Raw genomic sequence first — 18,983 nt, 5'->3', positions numbered from 1 at the left:
CATAGTGTTTGGAGCATGTGCAAATTAAATACGTTGATCCTTCTTATAAACTATTTACTCTTTTGAGTAAATAGCAGCTACTTTTGACATGGCATCACCTGAAACCTCTTGGAAGAGATGCCATACAAACCACTTCTCCTAAACTTAGGGGACATCTTTGGTTAGTTAAAATGTTGTTAGGGGTGTTTTTGTTAGCATTAACAGATGCAACTTTACTTAACCAAACATTATACATAATCCTCTAAAATGTATTTGCCCCCAAGGGCCATTGCTTGTTCCCTGTAGCTAGGAGTTAATTGTTTTATTAATAGGTTTATTTTTGTTTTAATTTGGATGAGCTTGTTTTCTATAACCAATGGAAAAGACAGAAGACAGGCTGCAACAATAACTACGATATGTGGATCTACCAGACTTTCTTTGCTATGAAGTCTGAGAATTCAGAATTAGATTTAGATATATGCACATAACACTGAAAAATCATGAGATTTGCTATTTGATAACCTGACAATTATGAACTTTGGAATTCTGAAAGTGTCCCCACTCACATTGACAAGGGTAGCTTATAGTGGCAGTCCACCAGGGTTGTCAATCATTATCTATAAAACACTTTAAAGAAAAAAACAACAAACCACTTTCACCTAGATATTCCCTTGAGACTTACCGTATTTATCGGCGTATAACACGCACCGGCTTATAACACGCACCTCATTTTAAGAAGGAAATTCCAGGAAATTCCCCCCCCTCCCATAGTATTCCCCCCCCCTCATCCCATAGTGTCCCCCCCCCTTTCCATAGTATTCTCCCCCCCTCCCATAGTATTCTCCACCCCCTCCCATAGTGTTCCCCCCCTCATCCCATAGTGTTCCCCCCTCATCCCATAGTGTCCCCCCCTTTCCATAGTATTCTCCCTCCCCTCGTCTAATAGTGTCCCCCCCTAATCCCATAGTGTCCCTCCCCTTTCCATAGTATTATCCCCCCATAGTATTCTCCCCCCCTCCCATAGTTTTCTCCCCCCCTCCCATAGTATTCTCCCCCCTCCCATAGTATTCTCCCCCCTCCCATAGTATTCTCCCCCCCCTCCCATAGTATTCTCCCCCCCTCCCATAGTATTCTCCCCCCCCTCCCATAGTGTCCCCCCTCCCTCCCATAGTGTCCCTTAGTGCACTTTCGCTTGTCCCATAATTACTTACCTGTCTTGAAGCGTGGGCCGGCTTCACAGCGCGCACCGCGGTACAGGAACTTCAATTTCAGGTTCCGGTTTCCGGCGGGACTGAAAGGAAGTGTGCACAAGTGTGCACACTTCCTTTCAGTCCCGCCGGAAACCGGAACCTGAAATTGAAGTTCCAGTACCGCGGTGCGCGCTGAACACCGGCCCACGCTTCAAGACAGGTAAGTAATTATGGGATATCGGCGTATAACACACACCCACGATTTTCCTCCTATTTTCAGGGAGAAAAAGTGCGTGTTATACGCCGATAAATACAGTAAGTTCTTTCTGGCTCTAAAGCTGGGACCTGCCAAGTGCGATTTTGGGTATAGCATCATAAAGTTAACAGGAAGAACTTTTTTGTTGTGATCCAAATGTGTTTAGATAAAAAAAAAAAAAAGTCCAATGAGCATCGAGTGAACAGGAATTAACAGTTTTTTACATACCTGCCAACATTCCAAATGGACAAAGAGAAGCACTTTAATTTTAAAGTGAATATAAACAACCATCATGTGTAATTATCATTGGACCACTTGTTCCGTGTTTGCATTTCACTGTGCATCAAAAACGATGGAATAACATCTGTACTTTTTTTTTTAAATTTAGTGAAATAAAAGTTTCTGTGAAAATGCAGACATTCTGTGTGCCCTTTGAATAGTTTAATAGATTCACCTCCTAATGTCATCCCGGCCTCGTAACATTTCCTCAGACGACAAGATGGGCAGTTTTTCCTTCGAAATTTGTCAATCGTACAGTCATTGCGACTGGCACAAAGGTACTTCTGTTTCCCTGGTGATGAGAAGAAAGCAGAAGGAAAATGTTAAATACAGTAACAGGCAATACGAAGCAGAAAGCAATTAAACACAGGAAAACCTAATTAAAAATTAGAAACAGTGGTGTTTTCTATCGGAATGACTCCTCAACTGTTTTGGACCAAGGCAAACTTCAATAACCAAAACGATTTCCAAGGCACGTCTATATTTTTCTTACCTTCAATGGTGTCTTATAAATGTAACATTTACTTGCAGCTATGTTAGAGCTATATGTATAGAAGATACCTCTAGATAATTGACCTATTAATTGTAATGCTGACATTTATTTAAAAAAAAGAAAGTGTATCCATCCAGAGGCACAGAACTCTCTTTTGCTGCTTCCAAGATATGAATCACTAAAAGCCCAATGATGAGCAAGTCTAGTTACTCCATTGTCTTGTAACTTCCTAACACCAGTCTAGTTACTCCATTTGGGTTGGCATGAAGAGAGATGAAAGGACAAATTTAAAAAGAACATATAAATCATGAAGTGGTGTGTACCACAGTACAATGTTCTAAACCACCCTATATTGCATCACATAATTCATTTTGAGAAAGTGGTCTGTATAATATAATACATTTTTCTAAGGGTTGTGAAATGTACAATTAAAGGTATAATGGGAACTGGCAAACATTTGTGCCCTTCCTACACAGAATATGGAGCATATTCAAACACAGATTACTTTGGGCCATAACATTTGCAATTCTCAGTGGTTAATTAAAAAATCAGAAAATGTGTGGTGCTTTGGCAACTGATTTCTAAATGGCCAAGATGTAAAAAAAAAAAAAATCACAGACTCAACCACAATAGAAGACTTGTGGCGAAACCGACCTCGCCACGTGTCCTTGGAGGGGGCTGATTGCCCGCCTCTTGCCTTTGGACTATGGACCAGACTTTATGGGAATGTGATACCCCAGATAGCCATACCATGGAGCCTATCTATATAATGAAAGACTATGGGAAAGACTTTAGCTCCATGGCAATTGTACTGTGTGAGTAGGATCTGCGCGCTATTCGGTAGTTTTGTGCGTGCAGATCCCAGCTATCTGGGGATAGGTGAAATGTCTGTGTGTTATGTGTAAATGTGACTTTATGTATTTTAAAGTGTTTTATGTCGTTTTGCAACCATGTGGTTAATGGAGTCTGCCTTTAGTCCTGGGTAATTGGATTACTTCTCCAATTAACTCCAGGGCAGAAGGGAGGAAACCAGGGTGCATTGTGGGGATGTTTTTCTGCCAGCCAGAAAGGAACAAAAGATACTTTTAGTAACTTTTGAACCCCTGGTCGGATTCATGCCATTTTTTTAATATGTTGTTCCCCTGAATGGATTGATTGTGGATATGTATTTTTATGTGAATGTGATGTATGGTTTTAAAGTTATGAAAGTTGTGTAAAAGTATATTTTACACTGTATGCATAATGGGATTATGTGTCACACTAAGGGGAGGGGATGTGTGGGAGGTAACATCTATGTCATTGGTTCTTTTATGCCTCCCCCTGGGTGTGGCCTGTATGTGTGAGTTGGAAATAAAAGCCAGGCTGGATGAGCCAGTCCAGCGTTCCTGTTTTACCCTCAAAGTGATGTGTCGTCTCATTATTGGGGGAAGGATTTATTGCATGCTGTTCCAGTTGACTGCTAGGAGTACAAGCCTATTCGTATGGTTCCTATTCAATGGTCTACAGCATTCATATGCTTGGGAGAATTTAAAGGTTTCTCGGATTCGGTGATTGTGGTGTCTGCCAGAGTGCTTGGAGTCCCCAGGAAGCACTAGGAGCATCCATTAACGGAGGTACCAAGTCGGGGTGCCAGGTGATCCGTTACATTGGTGGCAAGCGGTGGGATGGCGTCCTAGTGCGAGGTAGAGCAGCTCAGAGTGTTTGGATTTACAAATTGAGGGCAACGCTAGCAGTCGTGCAGCGCCCCTGGGAGCAGACAAGTATGGAAGGTTCTGGCTCTGGAGATGATTGGCTGGCCGAGGTGAGGCAGCGAGTGGCCGAGTATGGGGATGATATACCCATGGAGACACGCCGGGTGATCTGGAACCAGGTCATGGCCGAGCGAAACACAAGGCTGGACCGAGAATTCCGGCTGGCGAAAGAGAGGAAGTATGCTCAGCAGCAGGAGCGTTACAGCAGCCGAGTAGAGGCTGCATCCGAGGAGGTTAGCCGTCTTTCCCTGAGGCGGCGGGAGGAACCCGAAGTGGGGGTCCTCATAGACTGGTCCTGTGAGGAACCACAACAGGCAGGTAGAGATGGGACCAAGGTCTCTCCACCGGGCCCACCGGGATGCTGGGCAGCCGGCCCAGATCCCCAGCAGCAGCCAGAGTTGCCAGGTGGGGAAGCAGGTGGCCCTTACTCACAAATGTTGAGGGGCCTCACGGATTGGTCCTGGGAAGACCCACAGATGGCAGGTGGAGATGGGACTGCGGTCTCTCCACCGGCCCTACAGGGATGCTGGGCAGTCGACCCAGATCCCCAGCGGCAGTGTGCGTTACAGGGAGCTGAAGGTACTGTTCTTGCTCCCCAGCGGCAGTCTACGGTGCAGGGAGAGGAGCCTGTTATCCCCTCTCCCCAGCGGCTGAAGGTGTGTAAGGGAGAGGAGTTTGTTATTCCCTCTTCCCAGCGGCAGCACAGCTCACCAAGGGGAGACAGTAAGCCCCTCACCAGCGCAGATGGGACTGTGGTCTCTGCGCCCTGCCTACAGGGAGTACAGAGGGTCAGCCCTGCTCCCCAGCGGCTGAAAGTGTGTAAGGGAGAGGAGTTTGTTACCCCCTCTCCCCAGCGGCAGCTTAGCACACCAAGGGGAGACAGTAAGCCCCACACCAGCGCAGATGGGACCGTGGTCTCTGCGCCCAAGTTACAGGGAGCTGAAGGGGCCGTCCTCCCTCCCCAGCGGCAGTGTGATTTGTTGGGAATTGGGAGCCCAGTCTCCATTCCCCAGCGGCAGAGTATCCAGCAGGGAATGGAGAGCCCAGCCCCCTTTCCCCCACAGCAGGACTCTGTGCTGGGAGGAGAGACAGTCGGTCTCCCTCCGCAGAGACGGGAAGTATGTATGGGAGAGGAGATTGTTACCACCTCTCCCCAGCGGCGGATCATTAATGTACAGGGAATAGAGAGCCCAGTCTCCATTCCCCAGCGGCAGAGTATCCAGCAGGGAATGGAGAGCCCAGCCCCCTTTCCCCCACAGCAGGACTCTGTGCTGGGAGATGAGACAGTCGGTCTCCCTCCGCAGAGACGGGAAGTATGCATGGGAGAGGAGATTGTTACCACCTCTCCCCAGCGGCGGATCATTAATGTACAGGGAATAGAGAGCCCAGTCTCCATTCCCCAGCGGCAGAGTATCCAGCAGGGAATGGAGAGCCCAGCCCCCTTTCCCCCACAGCAGGACTCTGTGCTGGGAGATGAGACAGTCGGTCTCCCTCCGCAGAGACGGGAAGTATGCATGGGAGAGGAGATTGTTACCACCTCTCCCCAGCGGCGGATCATTAATGTACAGGGAATAGAGAGCCCAGTCTCCATTCCCCAGCGGCAGAGTGTTCTAATGGGAGAGGAGCTGGTTACCACCTCTCCCCAGCGGCAGCTTAATGTACCAGGGGGAGACTGTAAGCCCCACACCTGTGCAGATGGGACCGTGGTCTCTGCACTTCCAGCACAGGGGGTAGGGACGGTCGGTCCTGCCCCCCCACAACAGGGCTGTTTAGCCAAAGGGGAGACAGTCTGTCTCCAGCAGCAGAGCTGTGTAACTAAAGGGGAGACAGTCGGTCTCCAGCAGCAGAGTTATGTAACTCAAGGGGAGACAGTCGGTCTCCAGCAGCAGAGCGGTGTAACTCAAGGGGAGACAGTCGGTCTCCAGCAGCAGAGCGGTGTATTTAAAGGGGAGACAGTCTGTCTCCAGCAGCAGAGCTGTGTAACTAAAGGGGAGACAGTCGGTCTCCAGCAGCAGAGCTGTGTAACTCAAGGGGAGACAGTCGGTCTCCAGCAGCAGAGCGGTGTATTTAAAGGGGAGACAGTCGGTCTCCAGCAACCAGGCTCCAACCAGACTACTCCCGTGGTAGTGCTGGCAACAGGACAGAGTACCGCTGGTCTCTGCCCCCTCAGCAACCTACCAAGGCAGCCTACCAGTCCCCCACACAGCCGTGGTGAGGCACCTGAACCTGGACAAGATTCTCCCTCACCCAGGTGTAGTAACTGTTTATTGTGGGTGGGCTGCTCTGCTGTTTCTGTCTTGTGGGTGGGCTGCTGGACTAACAAGGGCACTGACCGGCAGGAGGTCAAGTACCCTGTTAGTCTGGGGGGTAAAGGGGAGAAGTGTGGCGAAACCGACCTCGCCACGTGTCCTTGGAGGGGGCTGATTGCCCGCCTCTTGCCTTTGGACTATGGACCAGACTTTATGGGAATGTGATACCCCAGATAGCCATACCATGGAGCCTATTCATATAATGAAAGACTATGGGAAAGACTTTAGCTCCATGGCAATTGTACTGTGTGAGTAGGATCTGCGCGCTATTCGGTAGTTTTGTGCGTGCAGATCCCAGCTATCTGGGGATAGGTGAAATGTCTGTGTGTTATGTGTAAATGTGACTTTATGTATTTTAAAGTGTTTTATGTCGTTTTGCAACCATGTGGTTAATGGAGTCTGCCTTTAGTCCTGGGTAATTGGATTACTTCTCCAATTAACTCCAGGGCAGAAGGGAGGAAACCAGGGTGCATTGTGGGGATGTTTTTCTGCCAGCCAGAAAGGAACAAAAGATACTTTTAGTAACTTTTGAACCCCTGGTCGGATTCATGCCATTTTTTTAATATGTTGTTCCCCTGAATGGATTGATTGTGGATATGTATTTTTATGTGAATGTGATGTATGGTTTTAAAGTTATGAAAGTTGTGTAAAAGTATATTTTACACTGTATGCATAATGGGATTATGTGTCACACTAAGGGGAGGGGATGTGTGGGAGGTAACATCTATGTCATTGGTTCTTTTATGCCTCCCCCTGGGTGTGGCCTGTATGTGTGAGTTGGAAATAAAAGCCAGGCTGGATGAGCCAGTCCAGAGTTCCTGTTTTACCCTCAAAGTGATGTGTCGTCTCATTATTGGGGGAAGGATTTATTGCATGCTGTTCCAGTTGACTGCTAGGAGTACAAGCCTATTCGTATGGTTCCTATTCAATGGTCTACAGCATTCATATGCTTGGGAGAATTTAAAGGTTTCTCGGATTCGGTGATTGTGGTGTCTGCCAGAGTGCTTGGAGTCCTCAGGAAGCACTAGGAGCATCCATTAACGGAGGTACCAAGTCGGGGTGCCAGGTGATCCGTTACAAGACTCTATTCTTCTTTGTACTAGAATGTACTTTACCCACCACTGTGACATGTTAAAAGAGCTAAACTGGCTGTCGCTGGAATCCCAACGCACTATTCATCTTTCCAGCCTTGTGCATAAGAGCTTTTCTGGGAAGCTCCCAACCTACCTGAGTAGAATGCTCTCCCCGGCTGTTCCCACCTTCTATAACCTACGATCCAGTACTAGCACTATATTTAGCATACTGCAATACAAAAATAAAGTGTCTCGATCCTCCTTTTCCTTCACAGCACCACAATTATGGAATAACCTCAGGGAGAAAGTCAAATCTTCATTAAATCTAAAACCTTTTAAGAGATCTACGGCAATATACCTCTGGACAGAATGCACCTGTCATGGTTAAATACAGGCAGACCCCGCTTTGTGGACCCTCACTTTGCGTACACTAAGAAGTACAGACACACCCGCGAGTGTACGTTAAAGTGCCTCACGAGAACGGACATTCCCGCGCCGCACAGCGGCAGTATGGCTGAAGAGGCAGAGCTGATGCACGGAGTCCGCCAGTCCCACACTCCGGAATTGCCTGTAAGATCGGAGTTGCCGTCCGACCAAAAACCTGAATAAAGGTAAGTATACTGTACAGTACTTTCCGTAGTCATTCTCAACTTGAGTCACAGCCCATTAAAAACTTTCCTAAGCTGTCGAATGAGAGACATGTGGAATAAAACAATGTACAGTATAAGGCTTTTTGATTTATACAAACAGTGTGCATTCACTTCTGCATGCATTTTGGATATTCCTGAGGGACACAGAAATTGACAATAGTTTTGAATGCAAAAGCTTTCAACATGACCCTAAGAAAAATATTATTTTGAATTTTATTTAGGAAGTTCAATGGGGGAACTCCAGATAGACATAACCACCACCAGATAGTCTTTAAACAATAAAATGTAAGAGCAGCTCTAACACATTGCAGTATTACTGTACATTACTAATGGTGCCCTGAGGAACTTAAGATTGATCATTGAAATAAAATGAAAAAAAAAAGCTGGGTATTTAGTACCAAGATGAGACACTGTGTAGACCACCTTTTGGTTTAAGGTCTTAATTCAGCTCTTCTAGGGGAGAAAATTATGTTGTGCTTCTTTAGAACCTTTGATAATAGTGAGTTCAAAGCTAAATGCATCATATTATTTGCACAACTTGTTCAACAAGAGGAATGTGCCTCTCTGGTGGGCACTGGTGCCATTAACCTCAATGACTTCAACTCAGTATCTTTCAGCACAGTGAATTTGAGGAGTGCAATTCCAATATCATATCAATAGCAGTTTCAATATCATTTTTACACTTGCTATCTGTGTTAAACCTATTTTCCCTTCACTCTCTGACCCTATCCCCCCCCACTACAGCCCCTGACACCCCACTACAGCCCCTGACACCCCCACTACAGCTCCTGACACCCCCACTACAGCCCCTGATCCCCCACTACAGCCCATGACACCCCACAACAGCCCCTGACACCCCCACTACAGCCCCTGATCCCCCACTACAGCCCATGACACCCCACTACAGCCCCTGACTTCCCCACTACAGCTCCTGACACCCCCACTACAGCCCCTGATCCCCCACTACAGCCCATGACACCCCACAACAGCCCCTGACACCCCCACTACAGCCCCTGATCCCCCACTACAGCCCATGACATCCCATGACAGCCCCTGACACCCCCACTACTAATTTCCCAGCAGGAAAGTGTCTCGCATTTGAAGACATGCATTGGGAAGTAAAAAAAAAAAGGTATTTCTTCATTTTAAGTACATTTTCGTTTTACATACATGCTCTGGTCCCATTGTGTACTAATAAGTGGGGTATGCCTGTATATTGATTACCTGTTATGTGTTACATTTATATATATATATATATATATATATATAGTTTGTATATTGTATTTTTGTAATATTGTATCCTATTGTAACAATGCAATGTTTTGTGGACCCAGGACATACTTGAAAACTCCATAAAACCCCATAATTCCTGACGCATAAATGATTCATAGTAGGCATGTGTCTGTAAGGCATTATGGGAGGTTTGTGACTATAATCACTTGTTAGTTCAGTAGAGTTAACATGAGTTTCTATTTTAGTCCACCGTGAACCTCACAATAGTAAATACTTCAGTGACATTTTATGAGGTGAGTAGAAAAAAAAAATCATGGTTATATCTAAGACGGCAAATGTTTCAGATTTCCACCCCAGGGAAGACCATTCTAGTACGTTTTTTTATTTTGTTTAAATCCATACAGCTATCCTGTTCGTAGTAGCCCATAAATTGCATTCACAGGCTATTCTGGACAGGAAGAAGTGTTAGGAAACCGATATTCAAAACACAGCTTAAAAGATTAGCTCTATAGCAGACATTTCAAAAGCTCAATAAATAAAATGCAAATAGTTAATAGAAAAAAAGAGGAAAACGGCACCATAACAACAAAACAACTAGCATGCTTAATATGAAGACAATATTTTCCTATCCCATCAATATCTAAACCGCAGGCAGAAAAAAAGCAGCTACACAGCCCGTACAGGGCTTAAAAATCTTTATTGAAAGGTGTTAATTCTTTAGGGCTGATTGTGGTAGTATTGGGGATTGCAGCATCCTGCCTACTTACAGAACAAGCTCTGTGCTCACAGGCCAATAAAGCGCTTGAGTGAAATTCTAACAGGTAATTACTCTGATTAGGAGTCCTTGACAGCTCACTTTTCGTGCCCAACTGGGAATCTTCATATACAAATAAAAACTGCAGAAGAAACATATGGCAGATTTCTACCAGGCTCAAGATCTGATTTCAGCTAGGATGCCAACTTTTAGGATGCCAACTTGGCCTGTAAGTCAGAGTTTTATAAATTTTGCCCAGGTCAATATTTGTGCAAAATGATTTCAAGCGGTTTGATAAAACCCTTAATAAATAAGTACACAAAGGAGTCACTGGTTTTCACAAGTGTACAGCTAGATATAATGATTACATTTACTATTTGGAAGTTCACCAGGAGTTTGACCCAGGTCAGATTACCCATACCAGCTTTTATTCAAGGGTAAATCAGGCTACATGGTCATAAAAGAATAAGAAATCCATTGCTCACGCGATACTTTAGGATACATTAGAAGTGAGAGGCTGCTTTATTCTAATAAATATAGTAACTGATGTAGTTAAATATTATTATTAAGGATATTCACTAAAGTATAAGTTGTTGGGAATAGTAGTTTTTTCCACTTCAGCTATTATCAGCTAAAGTGTGAAATTCATTTTTATCTCCCAACAATTCATATAGAGTGAGTAACCCTGCTTGTTTCAATACCTAGATATTGATAAACCTAAACGGAATACTGACTTTGGCACACAAAAGTGTTTATAAAAGTCATTTGACAATGTCCCCATAAAACATGGGTCTCTTACTCCCAATCAATAGGTCTATTACCCTTAGTCCATTGGTCTGTCACACTCACCCCACAGGTCTCTTAAAATCAGTAATTTCATCTTAATGTATCCCTTATCCACAGACACTGATCTCTCGGTTTTGAATATTTTTTTCTTAATTTTTTTTAATGATATCTGCCCCTGTTCTCTAATGCTCTCCTCACCTGTCCACGCTCTCAATCCTTTTTCTCCACAACACTCTCCATTTCTCTTCTTTTACACCCCACTTCTTCCATTTTATATTTTTTACACAGCTCTACCCATAGTTCCTTCATGATTTCATTTCTTTTTTCGTTTATCTCATCATCTCCATTTTCTTTCCCCCATCTTCTCCATATGTCCACCCATCAATGCATCTATGCTTTCCACCTTTTCTTTATTCTTTCTAAATCTCGTGTTTGTTGCCTTTCCAAAACCTTCTTCCATATACTCTTGCTCTTCTTCGTTGCAGTTTATCACCTTTTTATGCGTTCTCAATATTTTCAATTGTCTCTCCTGCTTTCTTTCCGAATACTCATGTTTTCAATTTTACCTAAAATCTGTCTCCTATGCCCTCTCTTGGTATTTTCTTCTGCTCATCCCAAACACTTACAAAGTTATCCCAACCTTTCTTCCATATCACCCCTCCCATTGCTCTTTCTTATTTACCATAATATGTAAATAATGCTGTTGTCAGCCATTCTATTTCGCACGTATGGAGGTTTATGTTTATGGGGCCCCATCCTAGTAGAAAGCCATATATGTTTTATCTAGTGCAGGCATAAGATTGAGGAAAGGTCAGCCCTATGCTTCTATATAAATGTTATAAATATTATGTATGTATCAGCAACATATTCAGACCGCAAAGGAGCATTGAAAGCTGTCTCTGCCCCAAGATAAAGAAAATACGTCTTTAAGAAGCAGAACTGAAGCAAAATAAGTCATTTTGGTTTTCTACCACCAGCTTATGAAGTAGCACAATACCAACTGGTAGCAACGCATTTCTTTCCAAGGGTCACCATCACTAAAGCAATGCATTCCTTATAACAGTTCTCTACTTACTAGTTGAGCTGTCTGCTACTTTAAGATACACAGTACTGCACAACGCTTGTGATTTTGTTTTGCATACAAAAATATGTGAATGTCAAGGACGTCAAGGACACATGAAAAAGAAACATAACTTATAGCATAGCATAATGTACAAAACTACAGAGAACACTAAAAATAAAAATTTTGAATGTTTACAGATGAATAAACAACCCTTGATGTAAACAAATTTTTCACTGATTTGTTTTGAATATTTTTATTGTTGTCACAATATAAACGCATATATCGAACTGAGTCTTAGTAAAGCAAATATTTGCCCACGCAGGGGCATAAGCATTGGTGAATAAATGTGTAAACAGTTTGTCGCTTACGCAGAAGCAAATTAGTCTTAGCCTGTATAACATGACATAACATATTGGTTCAAATTATCAACTGGTCTATGCACTCAGGTTAGTTTTGCGGCTATGTGTTTTAGATTTTTGTATACCTATTGTTGCCGTAGCATATGTGCGTGTGGTCTCCTCGTGTACGAGTAAGCATGGGTTGCCCACGCAGGGGCGTATATATTCGGTGCATATGTCGTTGTGCATTACGTCGCCTACGCAGAGGCCAGCTGGTCCATGTTGGTGTAATACAGTTTGCTTATGTTTGGTCAGTTGTTCGCACTTGACCCTGTTAGTGCTCGTGGCGCACCGATGTCTTGTCTACTCTGGTGATCTTTGGCAGAGTGTATCTACCCAGTGCCTTCTCCTCTGAGGGGCATATTTCAAACTTTTTACCGTGTAATGTGTTGCTCCAGTACATGTTTTGGTATGTTTCCCGTGCTGCTGAGTATCCATTGCCTTGTGTCTCTTGTCGTGTTGTGGTCGTGTTTGGCTATACCCTAATCTCATTCGTTCTTGTAGTAGGTGTAGTTTGTGTGTGTGTCTGGCTATGTTTCCCTATCTACGGCTATGAGTGTCTCTGTAAGTTGTGTGCTCTGGGCGCTGCGGGACTCTAGATTCTGCTTCGTTATAGCTTGTTTGGGTATGTGGTTGTCGTTGCGTGTTCTAGTCGAATTGATATCTCCGCCGCTAAGGGTGGCTGCTTCAGTCCTGGTTGGCAATATATTGTGGTGCGTCTATCTGTGCGGCTGATTCGGTTCGCGTGTGCTGTTCCCCATTTGGCTAAGCCGAGGTCTTTTGCCTATTGGTGTTCGGTGAGTGGTGCCCGTTCCCGTGTTCTGGTACCTCTCTTTGTTAAGTTCGACAGGTCGTAGTTGAGTGTATGTGTGTGTGTATCGTTGTGAAGTGTTAGGTTCCTGTTCCCTGTGTGCTTTTTCCTCCCCTGGGCGGCTTACATTGGTGTCCCTCTCTGTGTCTCGGTAGTTCGTGTACGTACGTCGGGTAGGGGTCTTCCTGGCATTATGTGGGGTTGTGCCATTCGTACGGTGTCTCCCGTCCGCTGTGTTGAGCGGGGGTGTCCTGTTTAGATCTGTCAGTCTAGATTTGCTTCCGTGTCCATCTTGTGTGGTGCGTTAGCGGGTCTGGTCTGGTGTCAGTATGGGGGGGGGGTAGGTAGTGTGGTTTGGGGGGGGGTTATGTGTGTCTCCATCCCCCGCTGCTGACCCCCTTTGCCGCGTCACTCCGCTCCCCGTCTGGTCCCCCGGTCACCCTCTCCCACCTCTCAACCCGTCCGTCTATTGCGGGGCCAGGTGTCGTTGGAAGTCGTTTGATGTGGTTATTCTCAGCCAGTGGAACCAGCGTTTGGTGTATCTGTCTCTGAGTTTCGGGGTGTTTGCCTTTATATCTTCGTATTTCCTGGTGTTGTCCACCTCCTCCACCCATCTTGATATCAGTGGTATGCTTGCCTGCTTCCAATAGATAGGGATGGTCGCTTTGGCTGCGTTCAGCAACCGCGGTATTATGGATCTGCCGTATAACTGTGTGGCCATGTTGGTGTGATGGAGGAGAAAGGCTGCCGGGGATCTCTGGAGCATCTCGTCTGTTACTTCGTGTATGATGCCTCTGACCGTGTCCCAGAATGGCTGTACCCGTGTGCATGACCACCAGACATGAAGGAATGTGCCCGCTTCCTCCCCGCATCTCCAGCAGGTGTCTGGTATGTCTGGGTTCCTGATGTGTAGCGCCGTTGGTGTCAGATACCATCTGGTAAGTACCTTGTAGGAGTTTTCCTGTAGGCGCGCTGAGCTAGGTGTTTTTTATATCAGGGTGAGGCATTTATCCCAGTCGGCTTCTGACATAGCCTCGTCGAGGTCTTCTTCCCAGTTCCTTATGCAGGGCGGTGCCAGTAGGTACCTACTAGTGATCAGTATAGTGTATATCTGTGAGATGGCTCTAGGTGTTTCCGCGTCTTGTGTGCAGAGTCGTTCGAATTGTGTCAGTTCCCTCATCAAGGATGGCTTTTGCGGGATTGATCTGGCGTATTGGGAGAGTTGTGCTCTGGCCAGTGTGTGTGAGAACGTGAGTGGTCTGTCCGGGAAGAGGTCTGTTAACTGCCGAATATTAAATGGGTGCACGAGGACGTCCACTATGCGTGGGATTGCAGGGCGTCCTGCAGGGCTCGGTGTAGGGCCAAGGTCTCCCGCTGGGAAGTCCGGGTTGCCCCTTAGTGGCAGCAGCGGGCCCGGGTCAGTCGTCAGGTATTGTTTGGGGCCCTGCCTGTGCCAGATCCTCATTGTCGCTGCCACGAAGGGGTTGGTGATGCGTTTGCGTCTGTATGCCGCCGCGGGTATCCAGGGTAGTGTTCGGAGGTCACAGTTAATGGTGTCCGATTCCAGTTGGGTCCATGGCTTAGTGCCGCTGGCTATTGTCCAGCTGGCGACTCTCGTTAGGTGCGTTGCGTGGTAGTATTTCTCAAAGTCAGGGAGTGCCAGGCCTCCTCAAAGCTTAGGTAGGATTAACTGGGTGTGTGCTATGCGTGGGGAATTGCCTTTCCAGACAAACGAGCGGACCTCTGCCTTCAGTGCCCTGAAGAATGTTTGTGGGGCATGTATCGGTACTGCTTGGAACACAAACAGCAGCTTTGGCAGGAGTGTCATCTTGACCGCATTTATCCTCCCCAGCCACGAGATGTATAGGGCGTTCCATCTATGTAGTTCCTCCGTCGCTTTTTTCAAGATGGGAAGGTAGTTTTGCGTGTACAGGTCTGTCGGGTTTGGGGTGAGCATTTTTCACTGATTTGTAAAACTAAGAGAGCAAGAAGTTTAGTTAATATGTGAAAATACCCTTTGAGCGACGCAACGTAACTACTGAACTAACGTGACCTTCCAAGGACTTTCACCTTCTATGCCGCAACATCAACCAGTTTGAATTTGGCCTCATTGTAAACTAAAGTTAATTGAATAAGGAGGTATATAAAAAGGTATATGTGAATCTGATTGCAAAAGTTTGTTATGAAACTGTGGAGCAATGCTAGCAATCCTATATAGTGTGATGTTGTCTGATCAAACGTCCAGCAGAAAAATCCAAGCTTGTACTGTGAGTAAGCTAGTGAAAACACGAGACAGCACATCTAGCATTAACACTCTAATTTACTTTCAAAAATGATTCTGTGTCACATAGCAGTGCCACCTAAACAAACACAGGAAAGGCAGTGCTTCAATGTGTTACAGATCACTGTGACTTTATTTAACCTAATACCACAAAGTTCCACCAGGTGGCAGTTCAGTCTTGACACCTATAATTTTCTGTCTCATTGTTATTCCTCAACTATTCAATACGCCTATTTCATAAAGACATGCATTTTATCTGTTAAAGGCTTTATAATGCATTTTTCTACACTTGTACAACTGATGCATATCATTTCATTTACCTTTATTTTTTAAGTTAATTTCAATGTTCCTATCAGAAATTAGGCTTTAAAGTGAAGCTTTCAACTGCAAAAAAAACCCTCATATTTAGTTATAGATTTAAACTACGTGTTGTGCTTGTAAAATTGCAAACATGTTCAGTAAAAGACACACTTCCTGTGGGATTATCCTGTGCTGCATGCACCCACTCGTATCCACCATATTTGTAGTCTTTAATCACACTGACCACTTTGTGTTTTTGCTTGCCCATACAAATTGTATCTTAGGCAAAAAAGTACTAGATCAAGATAAATTCTAAGCAACATAACCATTAAAGCTTGCTGTAAAAGGGTTACTCCAACTGAAAAACAGTGTTTTACGGAAATACTGCTTTTTGACAGAATAACCCTTCCCCCCAAAAATGAAATAAAAGGAAAAGGATAGAAAAGCTAAAACTCACCTCCATTACAGCACTGAAACCAAGTTCTCCCTTAGCCCGATTCTCCTCTGCTGATGTCACTCTTCCTTGAGGGGAATGGATGACAGAGAGAGCAGGCAGAGGGGAGGACATGGGCAGCACAGAGGAGGGAAGGCATGTGGCCATTGGCTGTCTGTCACCAGCATTCTAATGATAGATGCCAAATATGCACAAAACTGCCATTAACTCTTGTTCTGGGCTGGCCACTTACGCACCAATGACGCTGCAAGAGGTGGTGTTACACCTACGGCAGCAGAGGGGTTACATTTTGTATGTGCAGTGTGAAATGCTGCACATACAGACTTCAAACACTGTACAGACTCCAAGCACCATGACCACTTTAAATCAGTGAAGTGGTCATGGTGCTTGAACTAATCCTTTGAATATACCTTTTTTTTTCCAGTGCTGGGAGAGTCAAAAAGTGAGGCTGCTCTATATCGCAACATTTCAAATGAACAAAGGGACACTTCAATTATAAGGGTGTGAGTGTGGAGTGAGAGGCGAGGCTGTTCTGAGAAATTTTAAGTAACCTACCAATAACAATTTATGCAACTCAAAAAAAGTAATTTAGAACATGTACAATGTATCTAATTTACAGAGAATGTAAACACATTAATTGTAATTTAAAGACAAATTACTGTATTATTGCTGTGTAGCTCTGTTATACAGTCACACACAAACAATATGGAGCTTGCAGAAAAGAGGGACGCTAGGATAGGAATGTCCCTCCTAAACAGGGACAGTTGGGAGACATGTGCATTGGCTGACAGCTTGGAGGTTTAAAAATAACCTTATTATATGTATATATATGTATGTTAACAAAAACAAAACAAAAATATAATATATATACTCTTCTGTTGCGATTTTGTGTGATGGCCATTTGTCAAGAATGCCACATATCTGGCGGTGTCTTCATTCTGTCAGCATGTATGACTGAGATTGCTGAGAGTTTGCATCCTTTATTTGATGTTTGTTATGGCTTGCGCCATTTCTGGAGCATTGTCGGGACGCTGCCTTCTGGTGTTATTCTATGAGCGAGGTATCTGCCTATTTAAGACTCATGCCCCCGTTTCTGCTTTGCCAGTTCATGGTCCTTACTTGGCTCTCAGTGCTCGTGACATTGTGGCTCCCAGTTTCTGATTTTACTCTGCAGTGGATACAGAACGACTGGCTTGAGACCCAGACCTACTCTGCCTTCTGCTAAGTGGCAATATATAAGTGCCTTCCAGCACTACCCAGATAGTAGTACCAATGGTCTTCCAGAGAGATAAAGAAAGAGAGAGATTCAGCAGAAACTCCAGAACAATAGGAGGTTATAGTGTTGGACTAGCCAACAACAAACCTTGTGTTTGGTTACCAGGGGTAACAGAGAGGAGTAACCTCAATAGGAATATACAAAACAGAACAGGAGAATGAGGGGGGATCCACTCATAACTAATGGGTGGAAACCACTCCCATTCACAGTTACCCCCTAATCAAGGTCACAGAAACAAAAAAAAGGAATCTTTATTAAGTTAAAAAAGAGAGAACGACAAAACTACAAACAAAACCCCTATATACAACCTAAGTGTGTAAGTGAAAAAAATAAAAAAAGCGAGTAAAAAAGTGAACAACACACAGGGTCCCTGTATAGACCTGAATAATAGTTGGGCAAATATCATCAGCAGGCGTCTCCGGGCTCAAAAAAGTGAGCAGTATATGATCCTTACGCTAGGGATCAAGGTGCAACCAAACTAATGGCGTTCTAGCACGCTCTTGACAAAGGCGTGCTAGAACGCCGAAAAGCGAGTCGAGCTGGATATGCCGATGCATGTATTTTGATTTAGAGAACTTTTGTTTTTAACCAACTTACCTGGGTTCCCACAATGTCTGTGACCTCGGCTTGTAGACTAGTGTAATATTTGGTCAATAAGGACAGTGCTAGGATGCCTTGAAGCAGCAGTCAGTTATTCTGGCTTACCTCTGGGCTAGTCAGTCAGCTTAGGGCTTACTAGGGTGTTGCTTGTCTACCTTAGTACCTAGGGTGCCACGCTCTCCTGCCTTACCTGGCCTTTGGTGACTGGGGTGGCCTCTTTTCAGGATGCACCCTGTATCCTCTGCCCACCCCTTCTGCCTCTTTAGTGGTGTTCTGTGCTAGGTGGGCAGTTTGCATTTATTTGGTGGTACTTTCTACCCTGTTAGAGTACCCCTTAGGGGAGCGTTTCCCATTTTGCTCTGTGTTTTCCCTAGTGACTGCAGTAAGCACACCTAGCCACTAGCTGGCATTTTTCACACCTATCTCTTTATATGACCAGTAAGTTTCTAGGTATTCTGACAAACTTCTGGACTCATCTCTATGGGGATGATCTTAGTCCCCTATATTTAAGGGTGTATTGATAAGCTTGTTTTACTATATTCCCAGATGATGATGATACTGGCACAGTGCCCACTGCTAGACATCTGTTGATGTCTATAATTTATACTCCACTCATAGACAACCTTTATAAGTTCACAGCTCTTGATAGACCTGACCTCAATTTTAGTTTTCCGTATACGCTTTACCCTGTGTCTTAGGGCATTAGTTTGGTTGCACCGTGATCCCTAGCGTGAGGAAAACCTTCTTCCATATACTCTTGCTCTTCTTCGTTGCAGTTTATCACCTTTTTATGCGTTCTCAATATTTTCAATTGTCTCTCCTGCTTTCTTCTCCGAGTACTCATGTTTTCAATTTTACCTAAAATCTGTCTCCTATGCCCTCTCTTAGTATTTTCTGCTGCTCATCCCAAACAGCCATACTGCTCACTTTTTTGAGCCCAGAGACGCCTGCTGCTGATATTTGCCCAACTATTATTCAGGTCTATGACCCTGTGTGTTGTTCACATTTTTACTCGCTTTTTTTTTTTTTTTTTTTCACTTACACACT

General features: G+C 44.7%; 1 protein-coding gene across 1 annotated transcript in view; it reads right to left on the bottom strand.

Moving 5' to 3' along the window:
- The window catches only part of AR (androgen receptor), a 347,127-nt gene that overhangs the window by 71,705 nt on the left and 256,439 nt on the right, over positions 1-18,983 (bottom strand). The window contains exon 3 of the mRNA XM_063432165.1: positions 1,880-1,996. Coding sequence (XP_063288235.1) covers positions 1,880-1,996 — 117 coding nt within the window. The remainder of the gene's footprint in view (positions 1-1,879; positions 1,997-18,983) is intronic.

Source organism: Pelobates fuscus, chromosome 9 (genome assembly GCF_036172605.1).
Source record: "Pelobates fuscus isolate aPelFus1 chromosome 9, aPelFus1.pri, whole genome shotgun sequence".
NCBI lineage: Eukaryota > Metazoa > Chordata > Amphibia > Anura > Pelobatidae > Pelobates > Pelobates fuscus.
This window is presented reverse-complemented; position numbering and strand designations above follow the sequence as displayed.